Consider the following 24,796-nt stretch of genomic DNA (forward strand, 5'->3'; position numbering starts at 1 on the left):
TTGCGTTAGTAGCTAAGGCCATTGTAATTAGTCCTGTTTAACAAGAGCTTTTAGGCTGTGTTTGTTTCTGATGGTTGAAAACGCTCCCCTCGCACGAAAAGCAGAGCAATTTATTAGCACTTGATTAATTAAGTATTAGTTAAAAAACTTAAAAAAATAAATTAATATGATTTTTTAAAACAACTTTTCTATAGATTTTTTTTTTATAAAATACACATCGTGTACTAGTTTGAAAAGTGTGCACACGTAAAACGAGAGAGATAAGTTAGTAACAGTAGAAAACGAACTTAGCCTAAGAAGCTGTATTTTCTTTTTAGGATCATCAACTCACGTCCCAAATAGTTGAGATTATCAATCAAACTGTCAGAATCTGCAACTATAGAGTACAAAATAATTACAAGTTAGAAGCAGAGTAACTTCACTCTTATAGGTTCTCAAAAAGTTGACCACCAAACAACCGCTTCTTAAAATTTAAACTCGCCAAACAGGATCTAAACGTTGGTTGCAAGCATTCATGATTCATGATTCATCTATGGGTTAATTACAACAGCGGCCAAATCACCCACTGTAAAGACCAAGAAATCACCTGGAACAGCAGCAAGACCACTCACTCACTCACTCACTCAGGAGTACGTGCTACTACCATACAGCTAATTTACACCGGAAGAAAATTCCCTTCCATTTTACACCCGACGACGCGAAAAGGAGAAAAAAAAACGTTACGTTAGCCCGGCACGCAACGCTACCGGGGAGCCACCGTGCCGGAGGGGATGCCGCTCTTGGAGTTGGCGTGGCCGCCGCTGCCGGAGGAGATGAAGAGGGCCCCCGTGGTCGACGACGACGACAGCGGCCCGGTCGCCGTCAGGGAGGTGGAGGTGGCCGACTGATCGCCGTACTCCGGCAGGAGCTCCTCTCCCTCCGGCAGCGCGCTCCGGATGGCGTCCAGCTCCCTGACGACGTCGGCCATGGACGGCCTCGCGTCGGTCTCGTCCTTGCAGCACTTGACGGCCAGCGAGGCCAACCTCGCCACGCACTCCGGCGAGCTGGAGGAGGATATCCGCTCGTCGATCACTCCGGCGATCTCGCCTGATTGGTATGCCGTGTTCACCTGCGACAAAAAAAATAAGGTGTTCAGTTATAAGTTTATGGCTTCTTGATGACAATATGACATTGTTCAGATGGATTAGTTTTTGCACAAAGATGAAGGATCAGGTTGGAAACATTTCCTTACCTCTCTGACAATGTTCTTGCCATGCTGGATTGGCTTCATCCCAGTCAATAGCTCTAGAAGCACGACGCCGAGGCTGTACACGTCGCTCTTGTCTGTCAGTTTGTGAGTTAGGAAGTACTCTGGATCAAGGTAGCCCTGCCACCAAAAGGAACAATGGATAGTTATTGTAGAGTTTCGTGTTGTCTGACGAGGAACACAAATGTGGGATCATGGTGAGTTTCAGTGTTGCCAGGTGTAGTGGCACTTACTGGGGTCCCCTTAACAACGGTGGAGATATGAGCTGGCATGGTTCCATCGACATCCGGTACTGGCGCAAGCCTTGAAAGACCAAAGTCTGCGACTTTCGCTACAAATTTGGAGTCCAGGAGGATGTTGCTGGCCTTAACATCACGGTGAAATATAGGAGGATCTGCTTCGGTGTGTAGATAGAGGATTCCCTTTGCAGCACCCAGGGCAATATGTATCCTCTGGCTAAAGTTCAGAGGTCTTCTTGACTTGGCTGTGAAAAAGCGCAATACATATAAGGTGCTTGGCATCCAACGCAAGTTTAAAACTATGTATTTTTTATAAAGAAAAAGCAAAATATACAACATATAAATTTTAGCAGATGGTCTGGAATCATAGTCAATATGTAAAAGTGCGCAATGGATGTATGGAGAAAAATTCAGATGCATTTAAACGTGTCAATGGTCACTTACCAGAAAGGTGATCACGCAGAGTACCATTCGGCATGAACTCATACACCAGCATCTGTGAAACATAGTTCTATGTGAGCAACGATTATTACAGATCTCTTTTGTATATATGGCTAATTTAGCAGATTTGGGCAGCTGTGGAACTCTCATTTTTAAGAACGTTTATCACAACATCACAGTTTATAGAGCAAATTAAGTAACTCAAAGATTGAGAGGCACCTGTTCATCTTCTTCATCACAATAGCCAACCAGAGAAACTAAATTACGATGATGTAGTCTTGATAGCAATTCTATTTCTGTGCAGAACTCCTTTGAACCTTGAAGAGAACCTTCGTGTGCCCGTTTGATTGCAACAGCTGTTCCATCAGTTAGATTTCCTTTATAAACTTTTCCATAACCCCCTTGACCAACTTGAGCTGAATCAGTAAAATCATTTGTCGCTGCAGCCATTTCATCAAATGTGAAGCATCTCACACCATCAACCTTGACAGAATACCTTGAGAGTACTGCACGATGATATATTGATATGTCTTTAGATGCTGTAGTTTGAACTGTCTACTACAAGCCTAAAAAATTACTTGCTACAGCACTGCAACATTTTAGATTTTCTTTCACCTATAAAAAATCCCAATCTAATTTATTCAAATGAGGTCATGGAAAGAAGAAACACAGCTCAGTTACTACTTCCAATATTGCAAAGTATTAGAAACTACTAAATGATGCTCCTACACATGATTGGTTCTGATATTTCTTTTTCAGCTTAGGTTTCTGTTCCTAAGGTAGCCACTGCTACCTATGTAGCACATGGAAAGCTGTCTGCATAAAAAACATGATGTCTTACATGACCGCCTAGATGTAGTTCGACGTTTGGAACGTCTTCTCATTATAAATATTGTAGTAAACACAGACGCTGCAATGGAAGCAGTGATTGTCCCTGCCAAAATACCAGCTAATGCGCCCCTCTTTAGACCTGATGACGCCACAGTTGGGAATTCTGCAAAATAAATTAAAAAGATATAAAAATAAGGGTAATTTTACCATCCTTAAAAAGGTAACTAGAGGTACCATATTTTTTAGTGTAAAATTTGGTATCTTCAGATATCAAAAAAAATTAGTGTAAAATTTAGGTACCTCAAGGTACTTTCTCAAGAACCGTAAAATTTCTCTAAAAATAAAGCCGCAATATAGTGGGTTACTAAAATGGGTAGAATATTTTGTTGAGCAATCTGAAATGTGTAGTGGTGAACTATAAGCCAAGAAGTTATATATTCTTAATTCCTTGGTTCAAAACCTTCATAATCATTTTTTTTTTAATTCTTGGGCAGTGTTTCACCCGTTGAAGACCTTGAGGAAATGCATATCGGGGTATGGGTGTGAAAGGGCATGTAGCCTAGTGGTTGCAATGACCTGAGTAGTACCCTAAGGTCCTGAGTTCAAATCTCCATAGGAGCGAATTTCGGATTGGGTTATTTGATGGCTAAGTTCCCTATTTGATAGGCCAAGTTCCTAAATTAAAATAGCTGCATATATTCGGTTGGATATAGAGACCGGGTAAAAAATACCCTTCTCTAAAAAAATATATATTTCCATTCATCTATCCTCTCTTGAAATATTGTGGCAGGGTAAAAAATACCCTTCTCTAAAAAAATATATATTTCCATTCATCTATCCTCTCTTGAAATATTGTGACAAATTGTCATCTAGAAACTAACCATGATGACAAATATGTCGTAAGATGAAAAGTAGTAACCAAGACTGATTATGTTGCATGAGATCATTATCTACTACTCCCTCAGTTTCATATTATAAGTCGTTTGACTTTTTTTTAGTCAAACTTTATTAAGTTTGACTAAGTTTATAGAAAATTTTAGCATCTAAAATATGAAATTAGTTTTATTAAATCTAATATTGAATATAGTTTGATAATATGTTTGTTTTGTATTGAAAATACTATTATATTTTTCTATAAATTTAGTCAAACCTAAAGAAGTTTGACTAGGAAAAAAGTCAAATGACTTATAATATGGAACAGATGGAGTACTATGTATCATGTTCTCTATGAATACCATAGGGCAGAAAAATCAGGTTAAAAATGAAAACTATGTATCCTTTTGTCTTGGCAAAAGATTTACACATATGGTGTGACACATTTCAACTGTTAGTTCATAATGGCATCCTTTGGTGGAAAAGTAAATTGTACATACCATCTTCATAGGAACCAAGCGTGAAGTTGAGAAGTTCATACGGACCAAACACATTTGATAGAGTAATCTCCCATCCAGCAAGTAGATGTCTGAGCCGCACAACCTCGGACGTATTGAATAAATTTGTATTGTTTGGAAATAACTTCAAATGCATATTCAGCCTTGGACCGACCTCCCATATGTACCGTTCCATGTATATTTGGTAATCAGCCAGGACCAACAGATGGGCTAAGTTTTTCTGAAAGTCTTCCTTATAGGGACGGAAATCTGAGATCCCTGGACTCTTCAACCGAAATCCAACTCCCAGAGGCACAGCACAGAAACAAGGTAGGGGTGATGATGGATTGTATTCATAATTTTTATCCGTTGGGCAAGGAGAACAGTTTATGCTAACTTGTGATCCCTGTCCAGATGGAGCTTCAGTTACAGATGTGGGTTGGCAAAGACGAGCAGCTCGAGCTGGAGTAGAGTTTGTGCATACAGGGTTCCCATAAAGCCTGAAAAAAGAAGATGATGATGGTAATTGATTGTTTGTCAGGCCAGTAAAGATTCAATTGAAAAACAAGTGTGATTCTTTTGACATATAATCTTGAATACGAATAGCATTAACATCTGCTAAACCAGCTATAATTAGACAAATGCTAGTAGTCAGCAAATTGTTTCAAATCTTCAGTATGATAATTTCATATTGCAAACAAATATACAGCTGAATAAGGGCTGTTCATGTGTGCGCAAGAAGGCAAACTGATAAAGACACATCTCCATGGTAAAGAAACATACAGAATAGTGACTTCTTCTGGAGGCTCAAATGCAGCCGGAATATTTCCAAGAGAATTATTTTGGAAGTCCCTGCATTATTTAAGTAATATACGTTACAAATGCATATATCTCTAATAGAAAGCAGAAAGTACAGTTGCAAGTATCATACACAACAAGGCTTCGATTTCCCACAAAAGTGATGTTACTCCAAATTGTCGATGGAACAGCACCATCTATGTGATTTCCTTCAATCGATCTGAAAAATAATCATATACCTCTAACAAATAAGTAACAGAACAGTACTGGCCAACAAACAACACAAGTTCAACAGATAAAGCATTAATTTACGATGCCAGGGCAGGTTGGCTGTGTAGTATATAAAAGCATTGTTGACACGAAAGAAACATGTAGCAAGTTAAATATTTACTTACAGGAATTGAAGATTAGGCAGCCCCGAAAAGCTTGATGGAATAGTTCCATTAAGAGAGTTATGTGACAAGTCACTGTCAAAAACTAGAAATTAGCTTTTCTTTAAAGGGAAAAATACAAGTAAAAAATCATTGCTCTTATAAACGACGATGTACATTGTAGTGACGTTTGAAGCAAGTTTATTAGTTGGTATAGATCCTGTCAGTTGGTTCCAGCTAAGATCCCTGAAAGTACTTGACAGAGTTAGTTAGTAAAGGTGTGTACACAATAACCTCCTGGATTATTCTCATTCATGAAGTGAATGGCCAATCTTAGGATTTGAACCTTGCTGGGTGGAGTCATGAACCCATGACTAAACCACCACACCAATGGTGCGCTTCCCCCCTAATAAAATGAAATGAGTGATATATTTGATCTGTACTTACAAATAGCCAAATTGAGGAATGCCACTTATATCTGGAATACCTCCTTGCAAATTGCAATTCCTAAGACTCCTGGTAAAGTGAAAAGGAATATCTACTGAGCACATATCTTTGTCTGAGTTTAAGAATGATAGAGATTGGATTCTGTTGTTTTGTATTTCCTGGACTTCTGATATAAGTCTACAACAACCATATCTACTAAACCTTAGGTTGTTAAGGTAAGAAGATTGATTTTTACTCCTTTTGTTTTCTTTTTGTCTTTTCCAGTGAGGAATCTCTACTCATCGTGAGCCTCAACATATCAAACTTCGAATGGAATCTGCTTACATTAATCAATTATATTATGTACCATGTTAATCTTCTCCATCCAAACTTAAAGGTGGCCTATGTACTTTCTAAAATAATCGAGTCCCCTGCATCTACAAGTAGTAAGAAGAACAAAAGTACAACATGAACTTGTGAAAGAAAGAAGGTTGGACTCACAGCTTTAGAAGTGTTGGTATGTTTTCGTATGCAGCAGGGATGGAACTTCCGCTGAAGTTATTGTTATCAGCCTGACTTTAAGTAGCACATATAAGAATTGAGTGTCACAAGCTAACAGAGTATCAAAACGCTACCCAAGTGGAAAGCTCTGTGCTCATAAAAAGTCATGTAAACCCACATATACATAAAAGTAAAGGAATAAAAAAATGCTCTATCTGTCTAGCAAACAATAAAATTGCCTTAGTTTTAGATAATGGAATATAGCATCCTGGCCACTGCATCAGAAGATGCAGAAAACCACACCTTAAATAAATTTCTGGACTTGATATCACATGCTCAACAAATTTGCAGTACCATTTAATTTTTTTTTCAGGAATACGTGAGGCGCACATTTTTTCATTAAGAGGAATAAAGTTTATTTACAAGTAACAAATTTAAAAACAGCACGGGACCGATACTGGAATATAAACAATAAGAGCTAATCTCGCAAAACTATTGTGCTACCACGACCTCCTGGGAGCTGCGAAGTGAGGGATGGAATCACCGAGTTTGCCGCCCGCCAGAGCGCTGCTTCTTCGGCCATTCCTTTCGCAATGTCGACCCATGTCCTGCTCTCATTGTTGAACACTCGATTGTTCCGTTCCTTCCAAATTGTCCAAGCAATCAGAGTCGCTATTGTGTCGAATCCCCGACGATGTGGTTTGTGGACCTTCTCCCTTGCGCTGCATAACCAGGTATGGAAGGATGCTTCGTTTATTGGCAGGCAATCCTGCAGCCTTATCGCGCGCAGCGCCCACCACCAAGTTGCCTTGATTCTGGACAAGCGACCAAGATGTGATCGATGGTTTCTTCGTGTTGGTCACAAAGCACGCATCACAGAGGATGTGGGAGCCCGCGGCTGCGGAGGCGATCGGCAGTCCAACATCTATTCAGCGCTACCAACCAAAGGAAGTATCGGCAGCGTGGTGGTGCGAGGGAATTCCATATCGGTGCCGATTGGAATTGGATGCGACCAAAGAAGAGGGCCTGATAGGCTGATTTGGAGTAGTTGCCAGAATTCTCCCATCTCCAAAGCAGTGTGTCCGGTTCTGTGGCCGTTCGATCAACCGCTTGGATTATCGACCAGAGATTCAGATATTCAAGGATGGCTTGAATGCCGAGGCCACCTCGGATATCTGATATCCAGGTTCGGTTGAGCAATGCCTCGGCAACCGTTCTTCTCTTCCGAATGCGCACTGGAATCTGGTTGAAGAGGGATGGCGCAATGGAGCGGACCGCCCCTTCCTTTAACCAGCAATCCTCCTAGAATAGAATGGAAGTGCCATTGCCAACGAGGCATATCGTTGAAGCGGCCACAAAATTCTTCTCCTTCTGCGAGCCCGGGATGGTTAAACCTTGCCAAGGTTTTCCGGAGGAAACTCGTTGCAGCCATGTCCAACGGGATCGAAGGGCGATGCCCATGAGCTCAAGATTTGGTACCCCCAGCCCACCATACTCCTTTGGCGAGCAAACTTTTGCCCATGCGACCCGACAACAACCTCCCTTGGCCTGCACTTTGCCAGCCCATAAGAAGCCGCGACGAATTTTGTCGATGCCCTTGATTACCCACTTAGGGGCGTCAATAGCGACCAAGAGATATATAGGTATAGCGCTCAAGACCCAATTGGTACCATTTAATATTTCTAAATTTGAAATTGAAGTTATCATCAGTCAGCTTCAAGCAACTATAAACCCATGATACTCTTAATTAAATGAAGTGATAGATATCAGTCCAAAGAAAACAGGAGACACATTCTGATGCGCTGTAGGTAAATTTTTAAAAGCAACATTCGGGTAGAAAGAAAAATACACTTACAGTATTTGTAAACTGCGAGTCTCTGCTAGTTCTGGAGGAAGAGGTCCAGACAAATTGTTACTGTCCACAAGGCTGTCAAGTTTGTGGTATAAGATAAAATTAATTACACAGCTCATGCTAAAAAAGGTAAAAAAAAACACAAGTGAAGTCCCACTTACAGATGGAGGAGTTCAGGCAATCTTGACAATTCAGATGGGATTTGCCCACTTAATGAGTTATTGTTCATGTGACTGATGGTAGAAGAAGAGTCAAGATTATAATTAAGTTTAAAATATGGGGGCAACATGGGGAGGAAAGATCAAAATTTAAATATTTATACTTACAGATGTCTCATGCTTGTTAAATTAGCAAATGATTTAGGTATGGGTCCTGATATTTCATTTTGGTCTATCTGTAATCTGTTCAAGTTTTGGAGATAGCCAATCTCATCTGGTAAAGAACCAGATAGCTGATTACCGTTCAAAGTTCTGCAAAAGTTATTGCGACAACAGTCAACATTTTGTTATATACGAGCACCTATTATCCTGGATGCAATTCATATAAAGAAATTTACAGAATTTCTGCAAAGAGAACTACAACATTTACTGCATGTTTAATGCTTGGGAAACAGGTAATAAAAGTAATCCTCAAAATAAAATAGTGTCGCATGGTGTATAAAAGTTCTAAGATATACTGCATTAAACTAAGATATGTCAATATTCAGCTATTAATTCATGGCAATTTATATAGAATACTTTACAGTGCATACTTTTCCTTTACAAATTTTACTGAAATTAAGCGGTTGGAATAAACTCTCTGTGGTCTCATTGAGATATCATTTTACACAAAAAGGGGATCAATTTATCCTTGTAAAAGTGTGTTGCCGGCTTTGCTGGCATGTAACTCTGCTGTAGCTTGTAACATTTTCTCCCTTTCCTCTTCATAAATTTCGGCTGGCTCTCTTACGCCAGCCCGGCGAAAAATTTATCCTAATGTTTTACCCGTGGAAATATGCAACCACTATTAACTGTCTGCACATCTCTCTGATAGTACTGTCAATTAGCAACTGATTGGGATATTTAATAGAAAATGTTCCACTGAAAACCCAAAACAACTATTTAGAACCAAAACGAACCTACCAAAATGAAATATCTTTAAGCTATAGCTAGTATATTATTGTAAGGATCCTATATGTCCAAAGCTTAGTACTATTAGCCCCATCACAGTACCTTTGGGTTAAGAAGGGCAATCCGGACTTTGTCCATATGTATATAAAATACTTGCTGACAATGAAGAAACCTTTAGATTCCTAAGCTTATGTGGTTTTGCAAGATAAACTGTAAGATGCTGCGGCCTGTGGATAATGTGCACACTGAAAAGAGAGCACAAAAATTGGATTGCACAGATGAAACTTACATAAGCCTGAGTGTGTGGATATTCCCTATCTCTTTCGGTATGTTACCAGTCAAGTTGTTCCACATGAAATCCCTTTCAAAAGAACAAAATATAGCAGTTAGGTACCAAAATTTTGGAAATGTAACAAAAGAAAAGGCTTCACGAGACTAAATGCACAATAAGAGTCAACCATGCAAGAAACAATTCCTTTATGTCCCAGTTATTATATTATGTAAGTTTCTTCTTTCTTGTGAGTCAGAATTATGTTTTTTTGCTTAAAATATACTAAATGTAGTACCCCATGAGATACAATATTATCTTTAAATTCAGTTAACTATTCCAGCTTTCTATCAAGTTGGTACTTACAATGTTTTCAATTGAGATAGAAGACCGATCTCTGGTGCCAAAGTCCCAGAAAGATTCATCTTAAATAACTGCCTGCATCCAGAAAAAAGTATGCAATTTCAAGAGAAAAAAAATAGCATGATATTGGCAATCCAATTATCATATTGCACATCATACAGAATGGACAGAAGTAGATAATAAACAGATATCAGAATGCAAAATGGATTTCATTAGAGAATGATCACGGCTTTGACCAAAACATGAAAATAGCAACTTAGGCTAAAAGTAACTAGAGGTATGTGTCATTGATGATAGCGAACACAATGGGAACTTGAATTATTTTACCCAGTCAAGGCTGAGGTATTCTTTTTTTTTTCAGAAAGACGCACGAGGGCTGCGCATTTTGCATTAAGAGGTAGAAAACTCATAGTACAGGTGATGAACCTGCTTAAAGAAAAAGAGAGAAAGCCAGAACCTCTGGCTGGAGCTAAGACAATTATACAAACAACAATTGCAGAGGGCTCACTCAACAAGTACTTGGGAAAGAACAAACCACCGTTACCACTAAAAAAAGAGGGAGAAGAGTAAGCGTATAAAATAATAAGGTTGAAAGATTATCATACAATTCTGTTACATGAAGATAATTATTTATTGGTATATTGTCACAGAAGACTCCTTTCCAACTTGATGTGCATGGATCTCCACTATTCCAATTCTTAAGATTATTCATCGGATCAATTAATCTTCCTTTGATAGCTCTGAGAGCATTTACTGCACATAAGAGGGAAACAGTTCAATTCACAGCAGTTTTAAAATTTTAAGTATCTGAGTCAATATTACTGTTTAAACTAAGCATCACACATCTCAGCAACAACAAAAAAACTAATAATGATTATTCTTACTTTGATTGCACAGCTATCTTCAGATTATCTATTAAAAAACTATTCTTCAGATATTTCTTTGGAAGAACTACTGGGAAGCAACCCTTTCAAATAGTTATTATTCTACTTCTCTAACAAAGTTGTTCATACCAGATTAACTAACATAATGTTATGTAATTGCCAGGCAATATAATGTTATGTAATATTGTAAGTTTACTTACAATATTGTGAACTTCTTTAATTTAAAATCTGTAATATTATGAACTTCTTTAACTCTGAATTAAAAACATGTTATATCATGAACTTTTTAAATTACCACATGAATATAACTGATTACTGGTGTGACAACAATTGAGTGTGCGGCAATTGATGGCATGAACATTGTAGAAACGGACAATTCACAACAGGTTCAGATGGGGGGGACGGGATCTTCGAGATACTTTCAAAACATAGCACTACTTACAAAAAGATATGCTTAAATCCGCACAGATGGGATATGCATAATTGAAACTTTGAAAGCTTAAAGCCCAATTCTGTCTTCCTGAACTATAGAACTAGTAGCTATTCTGAGCTCCGGCAATTCAAACTGCCTGGCTCAAAAGTATAACAGAAAGCAAGCAAGCAAATGCAGTACAGCACATGTCCTACTAGAGATTACTGTATATTACCTTCAGCAGGGTCAGTGCTCTGTCCCCTTACGACATTCACATGACAAATGCACAGAACAACCACGATCACTGCGCGCCGAAAACCTCTGAAGTTCGCCATGTCTGTACAAGAGAATCAGGAGCAAGTGATCAGCAACTTAGTCATCCCTGCACGATCCAGACATCCAGCACGCTTGCTACCATTCTAAATGATCGATTAGTCCAAAATGGAGGCGCTTATCCTACCCACAGAAGACTAGCATCCAGTATCTAAGGTGTGAAAGCGTGTCAACTCCATATGATGCTTAACGCGCCTGACCTAACCATGGTGTGTTCAAACCAACAACCATGGAAAAAATATGGCCCGGGCACAATCAAAATCAACTCTCCTCTTGACTAAAGAAAAGTAAGCGAGCTTGCAAGTTACTTAAGCTCCTCCACATAAGGTGAAAACAACCTATTAACACTGACAGCAAGAGCCACATCACAACCAGCAACTGGGACTTCCCAACTAAGCCTGCAGACTGTACGGCACAAGAGCACAGTACACAAGGTTCAGGACTTCGAGCTACTAATGGTTGTCAACGTTAGGTAAATTTTTATGGCGACAAATATGCCCTTTTCCGCATACCTTCTCCGTCGAATATTTTCACCAAAAGTACCAAACTTTTATAGCTTCAAAGGTACAGATACAAAGAAGAGAAGCGAGGAGCCGAAGAAGACCAAGAAGCTAGGAGAACAACGAATAGGGATAAAAAAAAAAATCCAAGCCTTCTTTTTTTTTTGGCAAATAGCGAGAAAACTGTAATCTGAAGTGAAATTTCAATCCAAGAAAAGAAAACAACAAGATCGAACTCACACTAGAAACAAATCCTGAACAAACCAACCGCACAATCCTCGAGGAATCGAAGAAGCGAACCTGCAATCAAACGCAGACCGACCGGCCGCTCCAATCCGAACAGCGATTTGCAGCAGCCCCCCGATCGGGGAGCACCAGCCGACGAGGCGCCCGGCCGGAGATTGCCCTCACCAACGAACTCGGGAAAGGCAGGCGAGAGCGAGCACCGCACCTTCACCCACAGCGACAACCCCCGCGGCGCGGGGGGACATATACTACTACTGCTGCTGCAACTTTTCAGCCCGTGCAGCTGTCGCATTCCTCCCCCAATCCCATCCGCACCCCACTCCCTTTCCTCCTGGATCGCGGCAGCTACAGCGACGAAGGCGAAGGCGAGGTCGAGGCGAAGCTCTGGGTGCGGTGGGTTGGTGGGGGAAGGTTGTGCTTTGGCGAATTCGGGGAGTTATTAATGGCGGCTTCTGCTTCATGCGGCGCGCTAAAATACTTTGGATTAGTAGGAGAGCCCCCCCTTGGCGCCATATTTTATTCAGTCAAAATTGCATCCAGGACCTCGGAGGATAGAGTATTTACGCGAATAGGTCCCCGTGCTCGTGTGAAAGAAGGAAGCGAGGAGGAAAGTAGAGTTGGGAAGGAGTCCGCCGCGGTTCAACCATCGGCGACCGCATTCGCCTCGTGCGGCCGGACTGAGTCCGGTGATCTCCTCCTCTGACAAACCGGGCCCACAGGTCAGGTCTTATTATTTTTTATTTTTATGAGAAAATAAATGTATTCAATACATCCTAAAATTTTCATCTAGAATGAGATGTAACATAATCTAAGTACAACGAATCTAAACAGAGCTTCCATTAAAATTCAGTTCATATCCGTTGTACTAAATTATATCCCATTTTATTTTAGGTTGATTTTTTTTTTGACGGATGTAGTAGAGGAGAGTGACCTGGCTTGGTTGCTTATCATGTTTATTATACGGTGAGATGATGCAACTGATGGTTGGTACTTTTCTGGTGGTAGTTTCGATTGTTCTGTGCTTTGGGGGGTGTTGACGGATGCATAGTGATTATTTTGTAATTTAGTAGCAATTGTCTAAAAATCGCACAAGAGAATTGTCATTTAAGATCATGAATATAAAATGATTGATTGTAAACAGCCGTCACTATCCCGTAGCAGCATCGCAATAATTTGTTCGTAGCATCGTACGGTGGCACAGACAAATGGAATCAAGAACAAGCATAAAGTACAAGATTATGAGATTAGCTTGACAGAAGCACTTGATCAACTCTCTAGCTAAGTCTAGAGTTGAGCTGAAAACGTCCTAATTCTGAATTTTCCTGACAGTTTCAAATGTAGCCAGTGCCCTTCTGCACTAGTTGAGTTTATTTGGAATTAAAATTACCCAAACAAATTAAGAGGTCAAATAATTTGACCGGAGACCTACTCCTTTACCTACTTTCACTATCTCATAAATTACTGTGTGTTTACCAAGCTGTGCTCGATTTGACACTGTTCATCTGTAGTATTTGACACTATCCAAGTGAAAAATAAACGAGCAGACTGCTTCTCCAACAACCTGTGGAACGACTTCACTAAGAACACTACCTATGATTTCATACCGAACAACTTGGGACTTAGCTGACAAAAGTCCATAATTTCATAGCAACTTGTTAATTCGTTTCGAAAAATACCAAGTTGGTAACAAGATGATCTAGAGGATATGATAACAATGTCCACGCGGCTCATTAGTAACCCCCAAAAAACAGGGGTCGACTAACAAAAAGTCAGAGAGACAAACACAAGCTGTAGTTTTCAGCTCCAGTTGAACGTGACCAGAGAAAAAGAAATTGCCGGCCATGATCTGTTCGGCTGATATTTTTTTCTGGGAGCCATATCGAGTTGCTTTCTAGTACGGGTCGCATTGATCAGTCCAAGATAATGACACTTGTGTCTGCAGGGATGACACTTTGACAGATGTTGAGGCTGCACACTAAAACTGTTCCCCTCCTATAACCAAAAAAATTAGGAACATTGACATACCATTAATATACTATTAGACCAGTCTTTTTCAATCTACGGAGGCTGTGAACAGTGTGACCATATGATGACGAACTGATGATGTGGTCTTGTTGTGAGGCTCCCATGGTTTTCAGAAAACAAGACTGGTTGAAGTGTTCTAGTTCCGTGCACAGAAATTATGACATGTTTGTAGTGTTTAAATTTGGTTCTGTATTACACTTATATGGGCTAGTAACATCTTGTGTTGAAATGACATTACAGCTGAAGTGTTGGATACGCTGCAACTAGAGTACAACAAATGTTCAGAAGAAGAGTAGCTTGGAAGATATTTCAACCGTGTAGATGTTTCATCTCCCTCAGACAGATGTTTCATTTCGTTTTCATGGTGCAGATTTGATAACAACCGTGTAGAATAAAACCAAGATTATAAGTCAATTTTTTATTAATACTCAAGATGGATACGTCTGTGTTTCGCAGCTGCTTCTGGATGGCCCGGGTTGGTTAACTTACCTCAACTGCTTAATATCTTCGGGGAAACTGATATGCTTCTGAAACCCAACTGTTCTTCAGAGATTAGCTATTCCATTTTTCACTTGCGAAGCTTCTTTAGAGAAAAAAAATTGTTCACTTGCCTATGATCCATGGCACGGTATCTTCACTGATTGGTACATACAACCAACACAACGCGACTAACCTGCGACTAACATAAGATTGGAGTGCTTAATCACTTTAAATCTGTCAAAGAGCACGCGAGTTTGACTGCAGATTGCAGCTTCACACCGACGACGGTAAAAAGTGCAGACTTTACCAGTTTTGTAAGTGGATTTGGGGCATCTATCTTTCGCCTCTTCACCTTTTCTTGTAGTGAGATACGCGATGATCTTGCATATTCTCAGCAACAGAAAAAAGGCAGTAAAATATAACACTTGTCCTCCAAATTGGGTGATACAGCCAAGAGGAAACGGTTCTGAAGATGATTATACTAATCCTGATGTGGTGATGATATGGTCAGATCAATGTCACCATTAGAAAGTAGCTAGGAAATTGAAGGTAGGGAACAGAGGAAGATTGTGGCTGGATTACTTTTAAACGTCGACGACACCGGTGGGTCTGATGCTGATGTTCTGCTCATATTTTTGCTGGCATTATCATAATAGAGCAGTTACTGCTAAACCGCTGGTATATAGCTGAATGGGATCATCCCAGTGCAACAGCAGTTCACACTTGCCATGCCCATTGCAATCTGCAAGTTAGTAGCTGTAGCTTTCAGTTAAGAGGAATCATATTATAACCTTTTAAATGCTTGATTTAAACGGCAAACCAAGTGCTAGTTTACACAGGCATAGGATTTTGTACTTCTGATGATCTGACACGGATGCGTCAAAAAAAAAAAGATCTGACACGGACAGCTGGGATATTCAGATGTTCATCAACACAGTACGTGCACATTAGGACAAAGTATTCAGATATATGTGGCAATGGGTTTTGCATTGGATTCTCTCTCTACTTTGTAACACAGAGCAAGTGTTCTGTTTTCAGAGGTTAAATGCTACATGGACATGCTTCTCTCTAAGATAATCACAAGTTCTGATATGGCCACCTATCGCAAAGCCAATTGAGATGAACATGTCAACAGGCCAAAAAAAAAAAAGAAGAACCGGAATGAATAGGATTCCATTAATCACAAGTCTAAGGTTTGCCTTTACAAATATCTGATGATATCAGTGAGTTTAAGGATTGCACCTTAGCTGTCAGCAGAGACAACGTAATGTCGCCAATGCCTCTCTGAATCGAAGCCTGAAACGAGTGCTCTGACAGGCCCCTGGTTCTGGAGCTCTTCCAAGTTCACTCTACAAAATAATCACCTTTCTTCCCCTCAAAGAAATAATAATAATCACCTTTCTAATATCGCCCTATGAGTTTCAATCAAGAACACAACGCAGAAGTTCAGTGAGAAAAATGATGAAAAGGATGGTACGAGGTTGCATTGCCCCATCCCAGCGTGTACTCGGACTAGACGGAGCTTCAGGTCGTCTTCTTGCACGGCGGCTGCTCTTCGGTTCTTCTTGCTGAGGTCACTATTGGAAGCGGCGGCGAGGTGCAAATCTAAGCCATAATCGCAGCCGCCGGCGGCCAGGGGGGAGGGGGACAGTGCGCCGGCGAGGCGGCGACGAGACCGGCGGCGGCTCAGAGGGCGGCGCGGCCGGCTAGGTCGCAACCAGTGGTCGCGATCACGAGCCGTTCGATTAGCATTGGGCGGTTATGATAGAGGCGGAATTCATGTGGTTTCCAGATACCGTTTTGCAAGAAGACCCCTCGTATTGTTCGCTATATCAAGTACATCCTTGTTTCAAATAGAAAACAGAAAAACGAAGTACATTTCGAGTCTTGGATTGCTACCAAGGGTAGCGATTCTAGACCGTTAGATCAATGTTGAGCGGATATGATTGAGGGGGAATTGGATGTGGTGTAGGTGGGCACTTTTTTTTTGCAAAGCACTACCATTATATGGTTTGCCTTCTTTTTATACAGTTCTACTCTCTCATAGAATGAGTTGTATATTCTTTTTTAAGAAGCATGAATAGTTATATATTAGTAATTATGATAGTTTGTTTTACGGTAAATCTAGTCATCAATCTTTATGATTTTGCTGACAGTCAAAGTGTTGATTTAATTACAATTTAACATTTATATTTGTGGACAGAAGAAGTAGCTTGGAATGGTATCCCATATTGTTCACACTGGCATATACTATAATTTGTAAGTCGATAACTGTACCTTTCACCTTTTACTATTTTAGGAATAATTAGGCCTTTAAACAGTTAAGTAAACAGAAAACCCTATAGCATGTGCTACATTACACAAGCACATGATCTTTACCTCTGGTCTGAGAGACCGAGACAGATGAGATATAAAGTGATTTTTGGGAAGCATTTCAAGAAACAGTAAGTAGCTAGCTTCAAAAATTTTGGAGAAGCTAGGAAACTTAGCTTTTGACTTCTAGTTTTTATTTTATTTTATTTATTCTGTATAATCTGAATGAAAACAAATAAATCGTTTGTTTGAGGTAGCTTTTGTTACCTGAAGCACCGCAAACAGACCTTTCCACCAAAACAGATGAGATTTTGACAATCCATGACCAACATTCTAGGACGCCAATCACTTCACAGTTCACAATGGAGCAATAGTGTTTCAACACAATCAGATGTTTGAGGGGAGCTTGAGAAAAAGGAGGATACACGTTCTAGAAGTTACTACATGTTAGGGAATGAAGATGTAGAAGAGGAAGATGTTTTTGTACGATAAACTCCTGGAACTACAACTCTTGTTCCTCCACCTGAACTCCCTTGGGCCAAAAGCTTTTGGTGGGATGCCGTACCGGCCCAATCTGCAACCTTTGTGGAGTACTTAACACCATGCTTATCTCTGTTGAAAGGAATGTGATTTAAGCAATAATTATGACCTGATAAATTTCCCTCAAAAAGAAAAATATGACCTGATTGAATAAAATTCTATTCACCAGCTCAATATAGCAAGAAACTTAGCATGGTTGGTAATGGTGCAATTCGAAGAGTCTATGGTTTTTGTTATACATATGCTTACAAATTTTGTATTTGTAAACTTAATTTTGGAGTCGATTTTATTATTTTTTTAAAAAACAGTACTATTACTATATAAAAGTGATTAATGTTACTAATAAACGGCTATAAGCGAAATAATGATTCCCGGTTCATCCGAACGGAAGGTCCACAGTCCAAACGTACGACGAGCTGGGCAGAGGGAAACGCAGCTGCCGTTACCTTGTCACCCTCAGGCAGAGGGAAACGCTAGCTGGCCAGTGGCCACGCATGGCATGGGTTCATCCCGGGAGTAAGAGTAACTAGGGTCGGACCACCGGGCCCCGGGCCGGGTGGCACGCATGTAAACTCGCGATAAGATGTATATCGATCATAAGATGCAACGGCATGCATGTGACAGCGTATGCGTGCTGCGACCACGACGAATGTTCATGTGTGCCACTAGCGGATTGCTCGAATGCATCAATGCGTGTCAACTCGATCGAGCTATAGCTACATATCCGTGCTTCACGAGAGGGCGCTGAGCCCTAGTAAATGAAAGCCCGATCGATCGATCCCGCCATTACTAACCATTACAACCGGTCGTTGCTCTTACCTGCCCTGCTCTTAATAAAAGCCTTAATTGATTAACTAACTAACCCCAACGAACTTACGAACGTACGCACAAAACTGTAGCGTCCCCGTCCTGTACATGTGTGCGCGATAGATAAACAGCCGCATGCATATATATACGTCCAATATTTTCTCGTTTAGTTCTTCGGGCTAATTAAGCGCTGTACGATAACGTTCGCCTCCGTGTACATGAAAACTCGCCGCGACGCTGGGCGACGCCGACGCATGCGGGATACGACGACGACGACCCATCATAAGCTAACTGAGTACTAGTACGTGTCTCGTGACGCGGCAGCTACCGATTTCGATCGATCGCCACCGGCCAACTACCGTGCGTCGGTGCGTGCAATGCGTATACGTGCCCTGCCGACTCGCTCGCTTCGGTTCAGCCGTGGACACGCGGCCATGCGGCTATCCAACCAGATGCGCTGATGTACAAACACGTACTCCCTCCTAAAAAAAAAAAAAGTTTCCGTGCCCAATATTTAACCGTACGTCTTATTTAAAAAAATTATAAAAAATTAAAAAAACAAGTCACGCATAAAATATTAATTATGTTTTATCATGTAACAACAATAAAAACACGAATTATAAAATAAAATTATATCAGATGGACAGTCAAAGTTGGACACGGAAATTCAGGGTTTGCTTTTTTTTTTACGGAGTAAAGCGCAAGCCTACCAAATGCAAAATTTACGACATGAGAACCTGTGTTCGTTTAATTAGTTGAACAATCAAGTCATGCAAAGCAACCGAACTTAGTACATTTTTGTTGCGTGGGGACCAATGCTTTAGGGCGTAATCATCCATACTCACGAAGGAAATCGTTCTGGACAACGACACGTCTCTAAAACATAACTTTTAACTTCTTGTTTCTATAAAAATATTTATTGAAAAGTGATATATATATATATATATATATATATATATGCTTTTATAAAAATATCTTTTAAGATAAATCTATTCATATAACTTTTACATATATTTTCAAACTCAACAACTTAAAAGTTATTTATGATTTATATTTTTAAGATTTGAATTAAATATTGTCCTAAACGATTTTCTTCGTGAGTACGGAGATACTGCTAACCTAAACAACCGAGCGAATCATCTTTGACTAATCATCGCCACCAGATAATGGCAAACCTTGAATCTTTAGATTTTGGGAGTTTTTGACCGTGAGAACACCTGAGCCCGGCCGCTCGGACCAGCGATCTGATCTATACAATGGTTGTTAATAGTGGGTTTTTTAGCGTTGTTAATTATAAATACTTGTTGATATGGAGGAAAGAGAAAAAGGAGAGACAAAACATCGTTGTTATGCATGACAACAGCTTAACAACGACTCTTAGTCACTATAATATAGAAATATGGTTGCATGAGGATATAAATATAAAAAGAATATTAATAAAAGAAATATTTTTTGAGTTAATGATTAGAGCCTTTATCGTCTCAACTATTATAAAAACATGGTCTCTAAAATCTTGTATTATTTAAGAGACCATACCCGTCTCTACCATTGAACATGCCCTAATCTACCCCAACATCCCAACTTTGACCGGGCCTCGATGCTACGGCACGTGGGCCCACCCACTGACAAGTGGGCCCCACCATGACGTTATCTCCTTCACCACTCCCCCTCGCGATGCGACACGTCGAGCCCGACACGTCTCCTCTATCCGAGCAACGACGCCGCCGACTTTTCCAGACTTACCGCCTATTCTAATCCCCCACACCTCCCACCTCTCGCCCACTGACGGCCGGGCCCACACGGGCGGTGGGCCCACGTGTAAGAAAAAATCGCGTGAAGGTCACGGGGGGCCCGGTGTTTTTACCGCCCAGCGTTTCGAAAGCGAAAGGGACAAAATTGGGAAAAAAAAAGAAAGAAAGAAAGAAAGAGGAGAAAATTTCACGCCGCGGCTCACACGCATTCCTCTTCTTCCCTCCTCTTCTCTCCCCGCCTCCTCGCGGTGTCTGCCTCTCTCTCTCGCGCGCGCAGCCTACCGCCACAAGCAAAGTCCAGGAGGGCTCGGGCACGGAAGCTTCTGGAAGCTTCCGCGTTGGCGTGAGGAAGGAGGCGGAGGGGAGGGGAGGGGGACTGACCTACTCCCTCACCGCGGTCGTTCCAAGTCCCGCGCCGCCGGGGATTCCCATCCCCTCTCGCGGCGCGCCGCTTCGACGGGAGGTAGGGAGGGTAGGAGCAAGAGCAACAGAGTGATGTCGAGTTCGGGTGGCTTGCGGTTGTTATCGGTCTCATCCGGTTTTGCGGTTGCAGGCATCGTCGTATCGCATCGATCTGGTTTGGGGGGTTTTGGGAGTCTGAAGTGGTGGGTTTGAGATGGAGGACTTGCTGGACACGGAGATCGGGAAGCATGACTACGACTGGTAATTGACTGGTTTCTCCTTACTTATTTGGTTTTCTGAATTTTGCGTCGATTTCATGTTTGCTGCAATTGGTGAACCCGTTGTGCTAAGTTGGGTAAGCCGTTTCTCTAATTTGGAGTAGCTGGTGGCAATGCCGCGTTTGAAATTTATTTTGGGGGCGTTTTATTGGTTAAACTTGGACGACGTTATACTTATCGTGCTTGTGGTTAGGTGAATGAATGGTGCTTGTTTATCCGAGGAATCAGTGGTGTCATCCCAGGGAAATCATGATTTGGTGTATTTAGGTTGAGTTCTGCTGACTGCGATTGTTTCCGGTTTTAAGATTGGCCATGTACGGATGCTACTTGGTTTAGTTAGGGAATTAGTTTCGTTGACAGCAAAGACAAGTAGGTGACTGTATTGTTTGGTCTGTGGGCTCCTTCCTAGCTTGAAGAGCAAAGCGTTGGATCTCAAGTAATGTCTTCTCTATATTGGAAAGGGAAAAAAATTCGGCAGGCAAATAGCATTGCTAACTTTAGGATGTTTTATACTGGCTCGTATTATAGGATAATTTCAATAGTTCAAATGAATTCTATAACTCTTTTGTGAAATTTCTGAAACTGAATTACACCAGCACCCAGCCACCCACTGGGAATTACAATGACCAGACATTTTAATTGCAAGTTTAGTTGAAATAACTACTGCTACACTTTAGTTGACTTTCATCACATTCCACTATTGTGGTGATAAGGCCGATTTGGATGTCACGTCTATGGGCTTGCCACAAAACGGGAGTGCTTCGTGTCACCAAAGGATATGCCTTTCCATTATTTATGTGTCATCTGTTCTATGACCAAGTTATCTAATTTTTATTGGTCTGATCTTCTATGACTTGCATAACATTGGAATATTTCTTCAGGCTTCTGACTCCCCCAGGATCACCTCATGCTCCTATACTGGAGGTTGTGGAGAAAGCTCCATCCTCAGATGTCCCTAAACGCATTACTACTAGATCATCCTCAACCACTAGAGCATCAAGGGTTGGTGCTATTTTCTTCAAATTTTTTTTACATGCAAGTGTTTCGAGATTCTTTTTATTCAAGCAGTCAGGATATTTGTTCCAAGAGCATAGTAGATGTTTTTTTCCTTGTATTGTATTCAATGCCTCATTGGCATTTGAATTCAGCCATCCGGGTCGGTTTTCTTGCATAAGAGGATAATGAAGTAATATAACTCTGAACTGGAAAGTGGAAATGATTTTTGATGTTTGAAAACCCTACCATGCATTGCCCACCAAAATAAACTAGTTGAAAGAAAATTATGTTCGCCAGAGTGATTTTCCAAATTTTAGAATGCACCTAGTCACATTATAATTGCAATAACTGTTTCAGTGCACATCGCCTGCATTGGTAGGTTGTTAGGTGCTGCAACTAGCGCTAAGAACAATACTTGTTTGAATTCTGTTTAGGCAACAATAGTAGAAAGGCATGGTAATCCTTTAACTTGCCTTTTTATTGACAACTGAATGCCAATCTTACGTTTCATGCAAAAGGAGTTATAAGAAAAAGGCTTGATGAACCAGGTGATCTGTCAATACCATCATAGGATGTTGAAAACAGATAGTCACCAATGCTACCGTGATTTGCTGTATTATTGGGTTGTAATCATGTAAATTTGGAGTATTTCACGTTATTACATGTTTGCTCATATTCATATAGTGCAAAGTGTACAATCTGCAGTAGTCAGTAATACATTTTCGTCTACAATGAATTGTAATTTGTTTTTGGGAAGCAATCAAGTTCCATCTAGTTAGCAATATAATATTGTAATAATATTGCACCACTTATCATATAACCATTGATACATGCTTTAGCTGTATGACCTGTTTCTTCAAATCTACTATTTGCTCAGCCAGGCATGTGTTGATGCTCATAATTAACAGAAATGTGCTGCATGTTTATTGCAGCTTTCCATTCCTGAAACAGAGAATGGGCATTCCACAGTACCAACTAGGCCAGCACGGAGTAACTCTGTCTCTCGCCCTTCAATCCAATCTACTCTTATTTCCAGCAACAACAGGTCATCAGTTGTCAATGCAAGCATTTCCTCTGTCTGTTCGCCACCTACAACTCCAAGCAAGAGGACTAGCACTCTTTCTTCATCAAAGCCATCAGTTCCAGCTTCACGTCAAGTACCAACACGGCCCTCTACTCCAACTAAAACCCGTCCATGTACTCCAGTGAAACCTCGGCCATCTACTCCAGTCAAACCTCGGCCATCTACTCCAAATAAAACTCGGCCTTCTACTCCAGTCAAAACTAGATCTTCTGTACCCAACACTATGTCCACCTCAACTATTGCCAAAACAACATCTGCACAAAACTCGAGACCATCAACTCCAACCTCTCGGCCTCGTATCATGTCCAATTCATCTTCAAGTACAAGTTCTGCAGCAAGTCGTCCTAGTTCATCCTCTGGAAGAACTAGTACAATTAGTCGCACCTCCTCTTCCACAAGTACAGTTCCTTCAGTCAGCCGCTCTAGCTCTCGTTCATCTACACCTACGCGTCAGCCTATCACACGTTCATCAGCCCCACTGGCTGGCCACTCACCTTCTGTTGGGAGGATATTTGGCAGCAATAACATAACATCCATCGGGCGGCCTGTAACCAGTAATGGTCGAAGTTCAGCACCTTCTTCTGCACCATCATCTCGTCCAAGTTCCCCAAATTCACGTGCACGAGCTCCAGTCAGGCCGTTAGATATTCCTGATTTTCCAAGTGAAACTCCACCAAACCTAAGGACTAAGCTACCACAACGACCACTATCTGCTGGTAGAGCACGCCCAGGAGTGGGTTTGGGACCCAAGTCAGCCCCAAATGCTGAACAAGTTCGCTCAGCTCCTGTAAAAAAGATGACTGTGCCTGCTATTACGCGAAGTAAATTTCCTGATGCACCATCTAGGGTATCTTCTCTTACAAATGGACACCAAAGCAGACAGTCCGAGGGGTCTGCTGTGGAAGGCCAACATACTAAACCATTACGGTCTATCACGGGCACAGATAATGGCTTTGGTAGGACAATATCAAGGAAGTCACTTGACATGGCAATCAAGCATATGGTATGTTACATTCCTCATTTTACGTGACAGTAAACATGACCTGCTTACTTTTATTTGATGTATTTTAGTTACTGTAACATCTCCAGAAGAAACTGAACAGTTCTTGTCTATAAATAGGACATTCGACAAAACCTGGGTGGTATTCGTGGTGCATCTCTATTCCCGCCTAGCATTCGCTCTGCCGGTGCGAAGGTCCGGTCAGCTCGAATGTCTGATCCCGCTCATCTCAGTTTAAATGGCGATTGTCATTTTACTGACAATGGCAGCATCAATGGACACTTCTCTGGAGATTCGAACGGAACTCTTTCAAACAACGGTGGCAGCTCAACTGGTTCTCCAGACAGGGAAAGCATTGGAACTAAGGAGACACTGAGTGAACTAGATCTGTATACCACTGCACGGTATGAGGCATTGTTGTTGAGGGAGGACATAACGAACACGAACTGGTTGCACAACGTTGATGACAAATCTGACCAGAGCCCAGTGTTTGATCACCGGTTTGAGCCGCTCCCAGAGCCATTTGGTCCACTATGATGGTTATTAGCTGTAAAATCTCGTTCCTCGTTATGTTTACAATTAGTAGTTGCAAGTTGTATGCGGTTATATCTTTCTGTGTGGTTGTCCATTTCCCCCATCTTTTCATGAATCTTCTGAAAGATAAGATTGTGGGGTTTATGTTTTGAAGTAGTACTCCATAAATACCTGGAGATTCGATTTTGAGTTATCGCTGTACTGAAATCCAAGTGTCAGAGCACGATATAGTTTCTCTTTTTATCCCTCTACGGTTATTGTGAGGATTACCATACGCGATTTTCAAACATCTTGACTGGGCTGTACCATGTTCTTCTTTTATTTGAGGAATACAGTATGTGTTTCACTTGGATGCTTACTGGTTACTGCCCTCTTTGAAGCAACTGTATATGTGAT

At 41.0% G+C, this 24,796-nt stretch overlaps 3 protein-coding genes and 1 long non-coding RNA gene across 5 annotated transcripts; 1 reads left to right on the forward strand and 3 right to left on the reverse strand.

Annotated features, from left to right (window-relative positions):
• Window positions 1-442: 442 nt before the first annotated feature.
• LOC9267172 (probable LRR receptor-like serine/threonine-protein kinase At1g06840) lies at window positions 443-12,637 on the reverse strand. Its single transcript, XM_015765439.3, has 21 exons — window positions 12,245-12,637; window positions 11,347-11,448; window positions 10,421-10,568; window positions 9,819-9,890; window positions 9,474-9,545; window positions 8,402-8,545; window positions 8,237-8,308; window positions 8,079-8,150; window positions 6,224-6,298; window positions 5,744-5,812; window positions 5,474-5,542; window positions 5,321-5,392; window positions 5,059-5,145; window positions 4,911-4,979; window positions 4,131-4,627; window positions 2,768-2,920; window positions 2,146-2,432; window positions 1,930-1,981; window positions 1,480-1,730; window positions 1,232-1,366; window positions 443-1,108 (listed from the first exon to the last, which is right to left on the reverse strand). Exons 1-21 carry the CDS (start codon window positions 12,480-12,482, stop codon window positions 743-745), a joined length of 3,102 nt encoding a protein of 1,033 aa, XP_015620925.1. The 5' UTR covers window positions 12,483-12,637; the 3' UTR covers window positions 443-742.
• Window positions 12,638-14,809: 2,172 nt separating this feature from the next.
• On the reverse strand, window positions 14,810-16,429 carry LOC4327444 (uncharacterized). Its single transcript, XR_010738864.1, has 3 exons — window positions 15,938-16,429; window positions 15,278-15,437; window positions 14,810-15,182 (listed from the first exon to the last, which is right to left on the reverse strand). It is a non-coding gene; the product is annotated as an uncharacterized lncRNA (long non-coding RNA).
• Window positions 16,430-17,377: 948 nt separating this feature from the next.
• On the reverse strand, window positions 17,378-20,681 carry LOC136356048 (uncharacterized). The gene is made up of 2 exons (XM_066309465.1): window positions 20,488-20,681; window positions 17,378-17,620 (listed from the first exon to the last, which is right to left on the reverse strand). Exons 1-2 carry the CDS (start codon window positions 20,639-20,641, stop codon window positions 17,511-17,513), a joined length of 264 nt encoding a protein of 87 aa, XP_066165562.1. The 5' UTR covers window positions 20,642-20,681; the 3' UTR covers window positions 17,378-17,510.
• LOC4327446 (uncharacterized serine-rich protein C215.13) lies at window positions 20,485-24,758 on the forward strand. 2 transcript variants are annotated; one of them, XM_015766721.3, is made up of 5 exons: window positions 20,485-20,578; window positions 20,660-20,769; window positions 21,668-21,788; window positions 22,715-23,869; window positions 23,987-24,758. In XM_015766721.3, exons 2-5 carry the CDS (start codon window positions 20,723-20,725, stop codon window positions 24,401-24,403), a joined length of 1,740 nt encoding a protein of 579 aa, XP_015622207.1. In that variant the 5' UTR covers window positions 20,485-20,578; window positions 20,660-20,722; the 3' UTR covers window positions 24,404-24,758. The 2 variants fall into 2 exon arrangements, with proteins under 2 accessions (XP_015622207.1, XP_015622205.1); XM_015766719.3 differs by having other exon boundaries at window positions 20,485-20,569.
• Window positions 24,759-24,796: the final 38 nt, after the last annotated feature.

This window comes from Oryza sativa, chromosome 1 (assembly GCF_034140825.1).
Source record: "Oryza sativa Japonica Group chromosome 1, ASM3414082v1".
Taxonomy (NCBI): domain Eukaryota; kingdom Viridiplantae; phylum Streptophyta; class Magnoliopsida; order Poales; family Poaceae; genus Oryza; species Oryza sativa.

What these genes read in the sequence shown, in the direction of transcription:
- LOC4327446 (XM_015766721.3), top strand. Translation starts at nt 20,723, where the DNA reads ATGGAGGACTTGCTGGACACGGAGATCGGGAAGCATGACTACGACTG. An exon ending in CAACCACTAGAGCATCAAGG is followed by an intron (nt 21,789 to 22,714) that starts GTTGGTGCTATT and finishes TGTTTATTGCAG; the next exon opens with CTTTCCATTCCTGAAACAGA. An exon ending in ACATGGCAATCAAGCATATG is followed by an intron (nt 23,870 to 23,986) that starts GTATGTTACATT and finishes GTCTATAAATAG; the next exon opens with GACATTCGACAAAACCTGGG.
- LOC9267172 (XM_015765439.3), bottom strand. Translation starts at nt 12,482, where the DNA reads ATGCGACAGCTGCACGGGCTGAAAAGTTGCAGCAGCAGTAGTAGTATA. An exon ending in CTATCTCAATTGAAAACATT is followed by an intron (nt 9,546 to 9,818) that starts GTAAGTACCAAC and finishes TTCTTTTGAAAG; the next exon opens with GGATTTCATGTGGAACAACT. An exon ending in AACTACATCTAGGCGGTCAT is followed by an intron (nt 2,433 to 2,767) that starts GTAAGACATCAT and finishes ATCATCGTGCAG; the next exon opens with TACTCTCAAGGTATTCTGTC.
- LOC136356048 (XM_066309465.1), bottom strand. Translation starts at nt 20,641, where the DNA reads ATGAGACCGATAACAACCGCAAGCCACCCGAACTCGACATCACTCTGT. An exon ending in CGACCGCGGTGAGGGAGTAG is followed by an intron (nt 17,621 to 20,487) that starts GTCAGTCCCCCT and finishes TCCTTTCAACAG; the next exon opens with AGATAAGCATGGTGTTAAGT.